The sequence below is a fragment of the Haliotis rufescens genome, unplaced genomic scaffold (genome assembly GCF_023055435.1).
Source record: "Haliotis rufescens isolate VD_foot unplaced genomic scaffold, xgHalRufe1.0.p SCAF_7, whole genome shotgun sequence".
Lineage (NCBI taxonomy): Eukaryota > Metazoa > Mollusca > Gastropoda > Lepetellida > Haliotidae > Haliotis > Haliotis rufescens.
The window spans coordinates 31,860,817-31,875,647 of record NW_025964361.1 but is presented as its reverse complement, the minus strand read 5'-3'; the positions used below and the strand labels follow the sequence as shown (position 1 = coordinate 31,875,647).

Genomic DNA, 14,831 nt, shown 5'->3' with positions numbered 1-14,831 from the left:
TTTTGGTTTATGGATTTTGATAGTGAAAATTTTAAATGCATCGTACGGAATTTTTAAACTCATCTTCACGTTTGATTTGGATCGGTAGGGGATACTAACAAGAAATCTTTGCCAGGTTTGGGTCCTTATAAATGTTAAAATCTGACGACATCATTTCAGTGTAATGAATTGGTTTGTCTAATGGATAAGGGTTTAACATTTATATTGAAATAATTCTGGTTTAGTCACATAAAATTCCTAAGATTTTTAATATTTTTTATTGTCAAAGCGATAGATCTCTTACTGTCGGCCCTATAAAAAAACCTGTTATTATTCTGATTGTTTTTCTTTCTGTATTTGCGATTTTTAAGGTAGGCGGATCCTTAAAACAAGGAAAAAGAATGTAAGGCCTAGTGAGGAATGCATTCCGACTGGAATATTTCTAGGGGTTTCCCCATGAATGTCCAGAGAAGATGGGAAATGTTACAAAACACTCCTAATGAAAATCACAAAACAAACAAACAATAGCAACAGCCTTTCAACAAAAAGTATAATGTGTTACTATATTCCATTCTTAGGATAGTGTCCTTAATTATGGACGTTTCAACAAAAAGTGAATTATGCTATTTGTTTGTAACTATTATTATTAATAACAAAAAAGGCAAAGTTTTATTTTTATTTAATTTATGTGAACATCTATGACACACACAGGTCGCATATTCACGTGAGGTACGGATACGGGTATGGATGATGCTGACGATTTAGCGACACATGGCGGTCTGTTGGTAGTGTCGGATCTCGTCAGAAAATTAAGATGAAGAATGGGCCTGTGTGTGTTCTGTTGTAATGCTATTCTCCGTCCATAATGAATAATTACATTCTTTTCAAGAATACATCTTTCTCAGCACTTTGACAGATAATCCTCACAAAATAAATTTCAACTAAGCTGCATCATCTTTGAAGTACCTTATGTTTCCCCAAAACTCATTACTTACTTCTAAATGCCATTATTTCCTTTAACTCTACAAAGTTGGAGATCAACTGGAGAAGAGAACTAATTAGTGATTCCGATAGAAGTTTTCTACACAACTTGAGCAGACGAGCCGATGGGTGTAATCCCAACACTACTATCGGAGATTTCATGCTCAATTGCTCATTTAATTTTAAATTGATAGGTAAAATTAGGTTTAAGTCTAATCCATCAATACAGTCTTTAATTTTTGTCTCACAATAATCTCTCAATCTGTTTTCAAAGGAATTACAGGTGTCGCTAACAAGTTACGTTACCATGCCAACGTATGTTTGACGGTTTGACACAATGGCTGGTCGTTATTGGTAATTAGTCAATGACAGGAAAGGCACTAATCTCTCTGGGTCCACGGTCTACCCCCGCCCGCCATCTGTGTTTGATACCGGCGTCTTTCCTCGAATCGTATTCCGCTGACCGCCCATAACATGCGATTAGTTGAAGATTTTATACATGATGTGTCATGGACATTATATTTTTATCATCACCTCATTAAGTATATGACGATTATTCATATTACAAAAATAGGAAAATGATTTACAAACAATTCAAATAAAATGATTTCAAATGCATCTTTTATCAAATATTTTCCTCATTTAGTTACCAATATAACAAATCGTGCAACTGTCTTATTTAGTCGAGCACCTTTCCGTTAAAGGAAGCATCAGAAATAGTTTTAACGAATACAGTATTTCATCACTGCAGAGTAAAATTATGAAAACTGTATCGAGATATTTTAACAAAATATATGATAAACCGTTTCTTCAATTTGGTTTACAAAACGAGAAATTATTGATAAATATATTCTAGAATGATTAAAGCAGACTTAAGTGTTCTCTTTTTTATCCAATCATATTCACGATGTGGTGTTTTCCGCGCGCCTATTATCCGTCGGCGGATAGGCGCGATTTTGAAAACAGTGGATAACAGGAGAACAACAAAATATGCTTTAAAGTACACAAACTACACGGAAAATATTCATTTTACAATATGGTCACCTAGGATAACTGATTCTGATTCGGGAAATTAACAGATCTAACGGGATAATCAACCATGACGGAAAATATCGAGGTATGTTCGTCATGTTGATCTTTTGGGATTGGAAACAAGGGAGGTAATTTGCATTGTGCAAGTCTGATCACGTATTAGCGCTAATGAGGGCTAATCCTAAGCCGTTTCCCGACACACAGGGAAATGTTTGATGATCGATTCCTCACGCCTTTATTACACATTATCACATCTGATTTGTGGACATAACTGTCTTGGATGTCGTTGGAGTTACATCGATGATATTCGTATGTTCGATGTTAGCCACGCCAAGATTGTTTACATTCGAAACGGAACTTGGATATGACATGTGTGCCTAACTTGAGACCTACGGATTACAATCTCATATCCCGCATTCCGCTGATGATCATACACATCATTCTGTACTTATTTATCATTTGAACCTACCAACATGATCATGGTTTGTGTTTTACTTTCTTAGCATAACTGTAGGTTCTATTCTAAACAATTATTTTCATAGAAATGTATGCATCTTACGTTTGTATTTTGTTTGTTTTGTTATAGCATCAGTCTGATAAAATACAGTGATATTTATGACTGTTGTCATTGTGAATATTATTTACAACGGCTTTGTTAAGTTATTCAATTTGTGGTTATGGTTATAATTTGCCTTTTTCAAGTATGGACTCGTGTTTTATCATGTTCATCTTCATATATAGGTGCATTGCCACCACTATGGTTGTGATACTAAGATGTCAAGAAGTTTATCAGTTTGATATTGCAATAACTTGAATAATTGCACATATAATCTGATCATGCTGATTATTATTAACGTACAGTGTGTTAATTTAAATTTTAGATTCTCATTTGTTGTTATGCTTGTTCAGGATTATCAAGTCTTGAACCTCCTTGGCAAAGGGGGGTTTGCGTGTGTCTACCGTGCAAGATCAAATAAAACCGGGCAAGAAGTAGCCATAAAAATGGTAAGGTTTTCAACATCATCACAATTATGAACATATGCCATTAAGCATATTACATATATCCTTGTAATGTATATCTTCTACATAAATGTATGAAACATTTGCATAAGTCATGTAAGCTTATGTTTCACATAACTTTAGCAATTTTCATCAGGTTTACTTAATAGTAAGAATTTATTTTGTTGGAAGATCATATATTATATTTAAATGACTGAAAAAAGTTTATTTTATGAAACTTCCATTTTTGTTCATAGTGCCATGTGTTTTATATGCTCTTATCCCTGCTATATATATTGTTTTTATTTACAGATTGATAAAAAATTAATGAAAGCTGCCAATATGGTAGTGAGGGTTCGAAAAGAAGTAGAAATTCACTCAAGATTAAAGCATCCTGCAGTATTGGAGGTTTGTAATGATTGAATTCATGGTTTTTGAATGTTCTCACTGAGATTACCTGTATATCATATTCTACATTTCCAGCATAAACGATGTAAACACCATTCTGTTGCTTCATATAGGAACTATGGAAAGATGTTGACATGCCATGCTACCATGTGCTACAATCATCTATGATACATTACACATCAATGTGTGAATAAGCTTATTGGTTGATGTAATAACTATTTCGAAAAATAAACTTGAATAATTTGATGTCATATTCACCGATGTGTCTTTCCATGCAGCTATACAACTACTTCGAGGACAGCAACTATGTGTATCTGGTGTTGGAGATCTGCCACAACGGGGAACTACAGAGATACCTCAAAACCAACTGTAAAGTGCTCACTGAAGATGAAGGTATACAAACATTACAAAATACTGTAACCATGGTAACAGGCAAGAGATGTTACACTCTGGCTCTGAACAAGATAAATTCTTTTCTGTCTATCAACATAAAGACATGAAACGTTAATGGATAACAACTTTTTAATTATTTTTAACATTTCAGGGCTATTTATTGTCCCTTGTCTGGTGACTCACTGAAACTTCCTGAAACATCGTAAGAAATCGCAAAGAAGTTGTTATGTATGAAGGTTTTGTGTCCCCATGTTCTTCCAGCTTTTAAGTTCCAGTCATAGACATATTGAAAGATGAAAATTGCCAAGTTGGTGATGTCGTCATATTGATGTTCCAGCTCGTCATTTCATGAAGCAGATAGTTGAGGGGATGCTGTACCTGCACTCACATGGCATCCTCCACAGGGATCTCACACTGTCAAATCTACTTCTCTCCAAGAACATGAATGTTGTAAGTAATCAATTGCAAAACCTGTTCAACCAGTTGTATGATTTTTATTTGTTTGTTTGTTGATTAACACCGCACTCAGCAATATTCCAGCTATATGATGGCGGTCTGTAAATAATCGAGTCTGGATCAGACAATCCTGTGATTGATGATTGATGACTTATGATTGTTTTCTCAGTCTTTTATATACATTTGTATGATGAAATAGTCTTTGTCAATTTATAGTTTGATATCTACACTGAACAATTTGCTTGACCTTGATTTAAGATTTTGTTGGTATCGGCATGACATAGTATGTAAACCTGTCTCTATTACACAGAAAATAGGCGATTTTGGATTGGCGACACAGCTGAGTGTTCCGGATGAGAAGCATTTCACAATGTGTGGCACACCAAACTACATATCTCCGTGAGTAGCACCATCTAATTTGTTTAGCTGTAAAATTGATATCGTTTGTCTTAAATTTGAGTAAATTTTCTTTGTATTATCTATCAAGTTGTGTTAAACTATCTTGCTAATGTTTTAACTGTTACTTCTATTTTCCAGAGAGGTGGCAATGAGAGCTGCACATGGTCTGGAAACTGATGTCTGGTCTCTGGGCTGCATGTTGTACACATTTCTTGTGGGCCAGCCACCATTTGACACAGACGCTGTGAAGAAGACGCTGAATCGTGTAATATTGGCAGAGTACGATCTGCCGGAACACCTGTCTAGAGAAGCAAGGGATCTCATTCAGGGACTATTACGCAAGAATCCAAAAGAAAGAATCCCTATCCGAGGTATGGAATCGTTTGATTTGTCCTGAAATGTTTGTTTCCATGTATCAAATATAGCTTAGGATATTGAGGAGAAATGAGTGAGTATGGGTTTTACGCTGCTTTTAGCAATAGTTGGCAATAGCTCGACAGGGGACACCAGAAATGGGCTTGACACATTGTACCAATGTGGGGCTTTGAACAAGGGCCTTAGACATGAGTAGCAAATGCTTTAACCACTAGGTTTTCCACTTCCACAAGGATATTGATGGAAGAGCAACAATAGAATATAATCGTTCTTCATTAAAACATGTAATATTATGAACATTACATATAGTTGATTTGTTTACGGATAAACGTGACCCAGGTTTGCTTTGTTTTTATCAAGATATGAAAAGATTCTTTGAACCATAAGGTAAACATGTAATTTCCTGTTTCAGAAATTTTAAGTCATCCTTTCATGACCAACAGTTCTTCCTCAGGCAGCAGGAAAATTGCCCACAAGGTGAGTATCACTTTCTTAAAGCTTAAATTTGATTTTTGTGTATTGAATTACATTGAAATCAATAGCAGATTTCTTGTCTTTTGTAGAAATGTGGTGACATGATTTGTTTCAAATTTACAGTAATAACTGAAACTGTACTGTTATTTCTTTACTGCAGTGTCCGGAAGTGTCGATGGACAGTGGTCGAGGTACAATGGCTACTGTGATGTCAGGGAGATCAGGTTTGTCGAGTAGCCGTAAACCGATGCCAGCGTTCCCCATCAAGGAACTCAAGTCTCAGATCATGGAGGATGAAGAACGCTATGGCAACGGCTACTACAGCAACATTTCGGACAGTGGGAGTTACACCAGCGGTGGTCATCAGCAGCTATTGGGCGGTCAGTCAGCTCACCAGCGTCATCCCCCATCACCCCCAGTCAGGCTTCGAGACAGGTAGGACAGTGTTCAGTGCATGGGACTCTTCGTATGATGTTCAGTGGATATTTCCCTTTTGGAATGAGCGGCTTGTCTATACTATTCATGTGATACCCACACGATAATCGGTGTAGATTATTGTTAAATTCAATCCACACAATGCAAATCAATGGCAGTTATTACTTTGTCATGGTGTAAATGCTGTGTGCCTATTTTACAGTTCAAACAAATAGGATGTGAGTTTGAAGTGTTAACATGTTGTTTGGTTCTTACGAATGAAAAGGGTTTGGTTTTTTGTTTGGGTGTAAAGTCTGATTATTTTGAGTTCTGAATAGTGATTGTGATGTAATGAATGTAATATTATTGTAGTGAGCGAGAGGCTGAGCTGTACCAGGCTCGTCAGAGCAACCTTGCTAGTCAGCACCGAGTGTTGAGTCACGCCCAACACACCGACAAACCAGTCATCCGGAAGTACAGCTCCCAAGAAAACATGTTAGACTATTCCAAGCGAAACACTGACAATATGATGGCCACCAAGGCCCCCGTGCCCCACCTGTTTGACCCCACCCGGTACCAGGAGGGATCCCAGACCAACAGCTCCTCCACGTGGTCATGTGCCTCCTTCCACAGCTCGAGCACGGGGAGGGTCCAGGCCAGTCCGGGGCTCCGAGGGCTCTCGGACACCTGCAGCAGTGCTGACATTGCACAGTCAGTTAAACCATATCTCAGTGCTGGATCAGATTCTTCTTCTCATGATGGAGACTTCAGTTTACAAAACACGAAACGAGTGTTGACGTTTGACTCGAAACCTGGGAGTTTGCATGAACCTGAGAATGTTTCGTCAAGTCACGGTTCTCAGGGCCTGTGTATTGGGAATGTTCAGAGTCCGTTCTTGAGGTCAGCTTCTGTTGAGGAGAAGCTGTCAAATGTGCCCAACTTGCATGGACCTGTTGAGTTTTCGTCGCCGTATGGACAGAGGGTTCACATTTCGGAGAAGGAGGTGAACGCGTGTGCTAAGTCTCAGTCAATGCAGGATCTCATTGGGCCTAGAGGGGATTCACATCGACACGGGGAGAAGAGTGAAAAGAAGGATCGACACAGTCCAGAGACAGTCTCACAACTTAATGCTCAGAGATTACGTCCCATCCGGCAGAAGACAAAGAATGCTATTGTAAGTTGAACATTTTCATCATGGTTGCATTTAGTTTCCAATAAAGTTGACTTCTCACGACAAGTTTGCAGATGTATGTTTACAACAGTTTGTGTGTGTGAACATTGTGAAAAGAGTCTCCATACTAGTTTTTGAAGTTTTACATAATGTTGAGAATTAGAATCGATCTCTATTCTTATGATTGATTTGGCCATCATTTATCCATGTACATCTGCCTAAAAAAATGGATGGGGAGTAAACTGTTTAAATACAGTAATATTCAGATTGATCTACGGATGTCTCTTTTCCTTGACTCATGTTTATTAAGATCAACTGATTTTTCTTTGAATAGCAATTTGTTTGATTAATATCCAGAATAAACCCTGGCTTGTTTTGTTGAAGGTATGATCTGATGATATATTGTATGTATTGATGTATTGAATCTGTTTTGAAAGTGACTTTTATGTATAACTTCAGGTAAATATTCTGGAGACAGGGGAAGTGTGCCTTGAATTCCTGAAGAACAAGAATAAGGTGGAGAAAGTGGTGGAGGTCTTCTCGATATCAGCAGATGGCAGTCAGGTAGGTTGAAGGAACAATTTAAAGACAAAATTAAAAAAACTAAAATTTGAAAAATTGAAATGGGTTGGAAACTTTTGTTTTAGTTATATGTTCATTCTTTGTACATGTTGTATAAAGAAAAAATCAAATACTATCCTGAAAGGGTCATCATGATGCTGCTCTCTTTTATTATGCTGCTTTATATTCTTGTTTAAGATGTTGAAGCTAAAATCCTGTCAATTTTAGTTCCAAATCTAAACATTGCATTTCTACCAACCAATATAGTTAATATTGCTTTTCCAAGGTGCTAATCACCTACAATAATGACAAATTATCTCCCTTTGACTGTGATTGGCTCCCTGTGGTGTTCTTCCCACCTGTGAACAGTAGCTAATAAATATTGCATTGTCCATCAATAAGAATCTGTTGATTTGTACAACATCTCTGGTTGTCCTGACCACCAGAAGGTGAATGTTTCTGACACCCCTCCATCTGTGTTGGTGCACTGAGAAGGGCGGAGAGGGTACAGAGGTACTAATGGTGTGAACTCTCCCATGGAAGTGTTTTAACACGAGACGCGCCAGGTGTGAAATACAATCTAGGGAGCTGATGAATGTAGTTTTGTTGGTGGCAATGGAGTGGGTGTTTATTCTCACATATGGTGATAAAGTGTTCATTAGAACCAGTGGGTGGTATTGTGAACTGTTTAGTTTGTGGAAACTTTGTGTGAAGAACAAAATGGTGAATTGTAATGCTGAACTGTTCTTTGTATTCATCTACTGATGTTGATGTTGGTGAAGCAGTATGTTGTTACGGTGGCTGTTTTGTTACAGGTCAGTGTGTATCAGCCTAACGAGGGCCACGGGGTAGTTGTCACGGACCGACCGCCGTCACCAGATGATGAAATGCTCAAAACATTTGCGTATGGGTCAATGCCAGAAAAGTATTACAAGAAATACCAGTATGCTACAAGGTAAGATATTCCTTTTAAAAATGGTTGTAATAACAACTGCAAACGATAGTGATGGTGATGGGGGTGTTAAAGATTATTCTTTATTTTTTGTGTATATCTAAATAGTAAGAATTCAAATTTGGAAAATCTTTAGGAAAGTTCTCTTTAGTAACTACAAGGCCCTGTGTGCTGAATTATTTTTATTAATATATGTAGGACTGTGTAATATTGATTTGTACATAGTATGGAAAAATTGAAAACATATGCATTAATAGAGTGCAGAAATTCATGCATTCTGAAAATTACATGTGCAGCTGGTGTTGTTTGGTGTGGCAGTCATTAAAAGAAATTACTAAATCTATGTGTATTCTAACCATGTTGTCTTTATGAATCAGGTTTGTCAACCTAGTACGGTCCAAGACCCCGAAGGTCACAATGTACACTCACAGAGCCAAGTGTATGTTGATGGAGAATGCTCCGGATGCAGACTTTGAAGCTGTATTTTATGATGGTGAGGAGTGTTTGATAATATTGTGTGAATGCTACATGACGAGTCATTTTAAAAATATGAATGATTGAGTGTTGTGTTTTTAACATCACAACAAGCTTTTTGTTCTTTTTACCTGAGTGCTTAGTTATTTAATTTACGTTAATATGCTTTAATTTATCTTCATATGCTTAACATTCTTGTGGGTGAAATTAAATCATGAAAGCAAATTAATTGGATTTTGCGACTTGGTATATTTCTTTGAACGAAGAGACTATGAAGGATTCATGTCAGAGTTTTCATGTGTGATATGTTGCTTGTTTTCAAGGTGCTAAGTTCACAGCCAACAGTAAGGGTATGAGGATCATTGAAAAGGATGGCACCTCTCTAGCTCTGGAGTCTCAGGCCATGGAGCAACACCTCAGTTATGACACAAAGGAATTACTGGTGTATGTCAAACAGGTCAGTTGTCTCCCTTGTTTCAAATTCAACATGGAAGTGCACTGATCTTATCAAAACCAAAGTAAATTGCAAGAACTGAAATCTTTACTAGACTGATCGTAAGAGAAGTTGTTCTTCAGAATTGTACTAATTCCAAAACCCAGTAGTACAGTCACCTGAAGCAAATTTAGATTCATATTTGTCTTTGTAATTTGTGAATCGTGAGTTGTTGTACCCTGCTGTGATACTGCAGCATCACTAAGGAATAAATAAAAGATCTGGGTTAGAATTGGTCTTTGGCAAGAGGCTTCTCATGAGAGGCAACAAACAGGATCGGTAGTCAGAATTGCTGACTTAGTTGATGCTGTTGTATCCCAATTGCATAGATTGATGCTTGTGATGTGAATCACTGGATTAAGAGGTCCAGATGCAGTTATTTACAGAGCGCAGTGTTATGTTAAACAGCAAACAAACAAACAACAGCATTAACAAATCATTAACCCAACATTTTATTTGCTGTGACAGTGTCAGACACAGTGCATGGAGCTGGAGTCTGTCATCAGAAGCCTGCAAAGCACTGGGTGTGGCAAGGACCATCTGTTCCCCGTCATCGTCGGGAGGCGCCCACACTCTGGTCTAGGAGACCTCAGCAAGTCTAGCGACAACACAACTGATACCAGATCTTCTCAAGACCATGACACAACCAAGTGTTCTCAGATGAAGTCACCTCCCATGGTAAGGACTGAACATTGTTAGACTTCTGTGCTGTGTATGAAATTTGTTTCAGAAATATTAACAACTATTGTTATTAGATGTAAAGAAGATACTTTATTTGAATCAGGAATTTCTATTTATAATTTTCAGAGAAAAATAACGTCCGATGTCAGTTTTTTTATTATTTCAATAGTGTATGGTTTTGATGAGAGTGTTTGTGTTTTTCAGATGACATCATTTGATGGCACAGTTGTAAGTGCTGTGACAGAGGTAGGAAGTCAATGCACATCACGGCTGACAACAGGCGACAGACACAATTCTACTCTCACTTCACAGGCTTCCATGGCAACCAGCAGCACATCCTCGGGAACCAGTGCTGATCCAAGGAAGCCCAACAAGGATGTCGTCCACCAGATGTTTGTTCCCAACATTGGCTGGGGACAGAAGGTATGTACTGTTCACCTTGAATGTAGGCGGCAATGGTAGCTCATCTTACCACTGTAACCGGTAATCGTACTGACATGGATGTACTGTTCACCTTGAATGTAGGCGGCAATGGTAGCTCATCTTACCACCTTTACCGGTAATCGTACTGACATGGATGTACTGTTCACCTTGAACGTAGGCGGCAATGGTAGCTCATCTTACCACCTTTACCAGTGATTGTACTGACATGGATGTACTGTTCACCTTGAATGTAGGCGGCAATGGTAGCTCATCTTACCACCTTTACCAGTGATTGTACTGACATGGATGTACTGTACACCTTGAACGTAGGCGGCAATGGTAGCTCATCTTACCACCTTTACCGGTAATTGTACTGACATGGATGTACTGTACACCTTGAACGTAGGCGGCAATGGTAGCTCATCTTAACACCTTTACCGGTAATCGTACTGACATGGATGTACTGTACACCTTGAACGTAGGCGGCAATGGTAGCTCATCTTAACACCTTTACCGGTAATCGTACTGACATGGATGTACTGTACACCTTGAACGTAGGCGGCAATGGTAGCTCATCTTACCACCTCTACCGGTGATTGTACTGACATGGATGTACTGTACACCTTGAACGTAGGCGGCAATGGTAGCTCATCTTAACACCTTTACCAGTGATTGTACTGACATGGATGTACTGTACACCTTGAACGTAGGCGGCAATGGTAGCTCATCTTAACACCTTTACCAGTGATTGTACTGACATGGATGTACTGTACACCTTGAACGTAGGCGGCAATGGTAGCTCATCTTAACACCTTTACCAGTGATTGTACTGACATGGATGTACTGTACACCTTGAATGTAGGCGGTAATGGTAGCTCATCTTACCACCTTTACCAGTAATTGTACTGACATGGATGTACTGTACACCTTGAACGTAGGCAGCAGTGGTTGTTCATTTCAACACCTTTACCAAGTGACACTTTTACCAGTAATTATACTGACATGGGTGCATTTTCAGTGTAAAGCATGTCTGTAGGTCTATCTATCTAGGGTAGGGGACTATTTTAATTGGTCTCCATGATACAAATGCTCTGGTTTCCTTTTCATTCCTTTGACTTTGATTTTTTCAGGTTTGGGATATATGTTTCTTGTGTATCTGTAACACAATATTTCCTGTTTCAGTATTCAAATGGGGAGATTGTGGTGAACTTCAATGATGGCACACAGCTAGGGATGAAGTCGAATGCTACAACCGTCACCTTCATCGACCAGCAGGGCAAGACACTCAGGTGGGTCTCACTGCAGACCAGTGCACAGGGCATTATCTGATGGGGGCAGGGTTGCCCTAATATTGTCCACAGCTGCATCCCTCTGTGCCAGTATCCAATGATCATGGCTTGGAAGTTCAGAGTTCTGCCTGATCATGATCCAAGCACTCACAGTTTAGTACTTTACCAAAGTGGTAAATTCAGGAATAGAATAAGCGAATAGAACTAGTCCGCTAACCCAGACCATTGTTAATGTTAATGGTATCCTAAGGGCAAAAGAATTTAAAACATTGTTTGGGGTATTGCCATTTGTTATCACTAACCGGGCTAGTAGACTTTCTTGGTTAATTCTATCCCTGCAGTAAACATACATGACACTTAAGGTTACACATTTTGACATAACTGAAATAGTGTTCAATTGTGAACCCAACTCTCTCAGTAGGACGAAACATGAAACGAAAGCTTTATCATAAGACATTTATACTGTGTATTGAAATTGAACTGAATCACATGTACATGCTGTTTGAGACTGGCATTAATCATGACAACCATTATGTTTTAGGTTTTACCAAAACGACCACCTACCTGACTACGTGAAGTCACGCCTGGAGAAGGTGCCCCTAGTGTTGGAGCACATGAGGAAGTCGGCCCAGATGTCGGTTATATCCGCGGCTCAGTCCAGGAGATAGTACTAACATAGCAGCCGCGACAGTAGTCAACAGATGCTGTGTTTAGGTCCGCCTGCATTACTTACACTAGGCACCTCTAGGCTGGGAGGGAATAACCAAGGGCATGTTCGTTGTCCATCAAATAGCTGTAGAGTAATTGTGTTATTAGAATATTTGTAAAAAAAGTATTTAAGATGAATTACATCTGTTTTGACTATTTATTTGAGAATTATACTCTTTGTTTTCCCTGCAGCTATTGTTAGTGCTATATTTATTGTATGCATCTCTGGCATTCCCATCTCCTTGAGTCTCGCAACAAGTGCTCACACACATTGAATGATTTCCTTCCAACTTGGGAACTTTTGTATTGAGCAGATTAATTTCAAAATTTGAATGAGGAGCAAATTTTTGCCTCTTATATACACTAGATATAGACATAAGGACATTTAGCAAATTGTTAGTGGATGGGCTTCCAGATTTGACTGATGGGTCTGACATCTATTTTGCCTCCCAATTGTACAGAGTTGTGTCTATGCAGACAGCCGCATGTGTCTTAAAAGAAAGTGCCATTGTTCCTGTCTCAGTACGACTGACTTGCTTGATTGCCGTCATGATTGTGAGATCTGTATGATTGTCGAGATTTGCCTCCGTAGAGTGACTGTCAAGACGTGATTTGGTGTGACTGTTGAGATCTGTCAGTAGTTGTGTATACGCTGTACATTAGAAACTGTATTATAGTGTATACTAGTGTCCATTGTTTTGTATATAAAGTTGTATGTAAATATGTACATAGAGTCTGTGCTAGTGTCTGCCATCTTCCATTCTCATCTCATCATGTTATAGTCTTCAAGCATCACGCTGAGGTGCTGCTGAAAGTGACAAGGGATAGTCCTTTTACTTATCCAATTTAATCATTTAATTTCTATTACATTTATTATAATTTCAGTTGATTTTTATTTGTCATATACTTTTAGGGTGTATTTGCATAAGAATTATTTAATCATCTGAGTTCTTTTAAAGAAAAACAAAAATTTATAAATATTATTTATGAAATTTGTATGTTTGTATCAATTTTAAGTTTTTATGATTTTAAACCTTAGTCTATACAAATGTAATTTTTACGAATTTTTAATTGTTATCTGAAATTATTGGTCACTTTCAGAGTTTCTGATAACCGTTATAGGTCCAGGACTGTTGAACATGTTACTGTACACCACAAAGTAGAAAAGTGTTTAAAAGATCTTGATTAGAATGATAATAGATTATGATAATTTTGAGGTTTCTACAACATATATATAAAGTCGCCTTCAGGTCCATACACATGCTGCTGGTATTTACCCAAGTGGTAAATGTTTAAGAATTGCATCACAACTGAAATACTGTTTAAAGCAATGTTAACTCAAATTCCCTCGCCAAATACATGAATTGTTATGTTATGATAATGTTTGAATCAAAGCACCCGCCTTAAAAAAGAATCAAGTAATTAAGATTCCATGCTTACATTATTTTAAATTTTTGTGTATTTTACATGATGTTGATCCTGTCACAGCATATTCTGCTGTCCATCAGTAGCGCCTGGTCACAGCCCTGGACCTACAACAGCCGCTGTTACTCTGTTGTTGTTGAACTTGTCATCTTTTACAACTGCCGATGCTTCTACAATAAACTGTTACAGAAATATGTCTTTTCATTGACTGTTGTCCCATGTAATTTACATCTAGCTTTCGTTTCAACGATTGGCTGTTGCCTGAAATAAACAGGTTATCACCTGAGTGTGTTTGGGGATGGTGAATATATTAGGAATAAACATTGTATTTCGCGAGCCTTGGTGAGTTAAATACATTTTGTTTATTCCTAATACAGAATATTTACCATCTCCAAACACACAAGGTGATAACCTCTTTATCATATATTGTCATTCTTCAATTCTGTGCTCTAAGAGCCTCTTCGCATCTCTCACACACATTACCTAAACATTGCAGGTTTTCCTGGATTGTGCGCATTAATATATATTACAGTGGCGTAACTGGTTGCAAAACAACAATTGCCTGCACAAGTTGTTTCTACTTGCCTTTCGCGACAATCCGTCGTTGTGTCCGCTAGAGTTACTGCCCTTTATCAAAGGAACGCTATTCTAACCCTAGTCTGTGAGACGTCACGTTTGTTAGTCTTGCCTGTCCTGTCATAACGTTGCGAAGTGCAGTCAGGTGTTTACACAGCGAAAAAACGA

At 38.1% G+C, this 14,831-nt stretch overlaps 1 protein-coding gene across 2 annotated transcripts; it reads left to right on the top strand.

Annotated features, from left to right (window-relative positions):
- Positions 1 to 1,887: 1,887 nt before the first annotated feature.
- LOC124146036 (serine/threonine-protein kinase PLK4-like) lies at positions 1,888 to 14,281 on the top strand. Of its 2 annotated transcripts, none has more exons than XM_046516084.2 (18): positions 1,888 to 2,077; positions 2,902 to 2,997; positions 3,304 to 3,399; positions 3,678 to 3,792; positions 4,130 to 4,242; positions 4,559 to 4,647; positions 4,786 to 5,018; positions 5,435 to 5,499; positions 5,657 to 5,931; positions 6,283 to 7,084; positions 7,541 to 7,645; positions 8,458 to 8,597; positions 8,972 to 9,087; positions 9,392 to 9,525; positions 10,030 to 10,239; positions 10,447 to 10,665; positions 11,848 to 11,954; positions 12,496 to 14,281. In XM_046516084.2, the coding sequence occupies exons 1-18, from the start codon at positions 2,060 to 2,062 to the stop codon at positions 12,620 to 12,622; spliced, it is 3,060 nt and encodes a 1,019-aa protein (XP_046372040.2). In that variant the 5' UTR covers positions 1,888 to 2,059; the 3' UTR covers positions 12,623 to 14,281. The 2 variants fall into 2 exon arrangements, with proteins under 2 accessions (XP_046372040.2, XP_046372042.2); XM_046516086.2 differs by lacking the exon at positions 1,888 to 2,077 and adding an exon at positions 2,139 to 2,474.
- Positions 14,282 to 14,831: the final 550 nt, after the last annotated feature.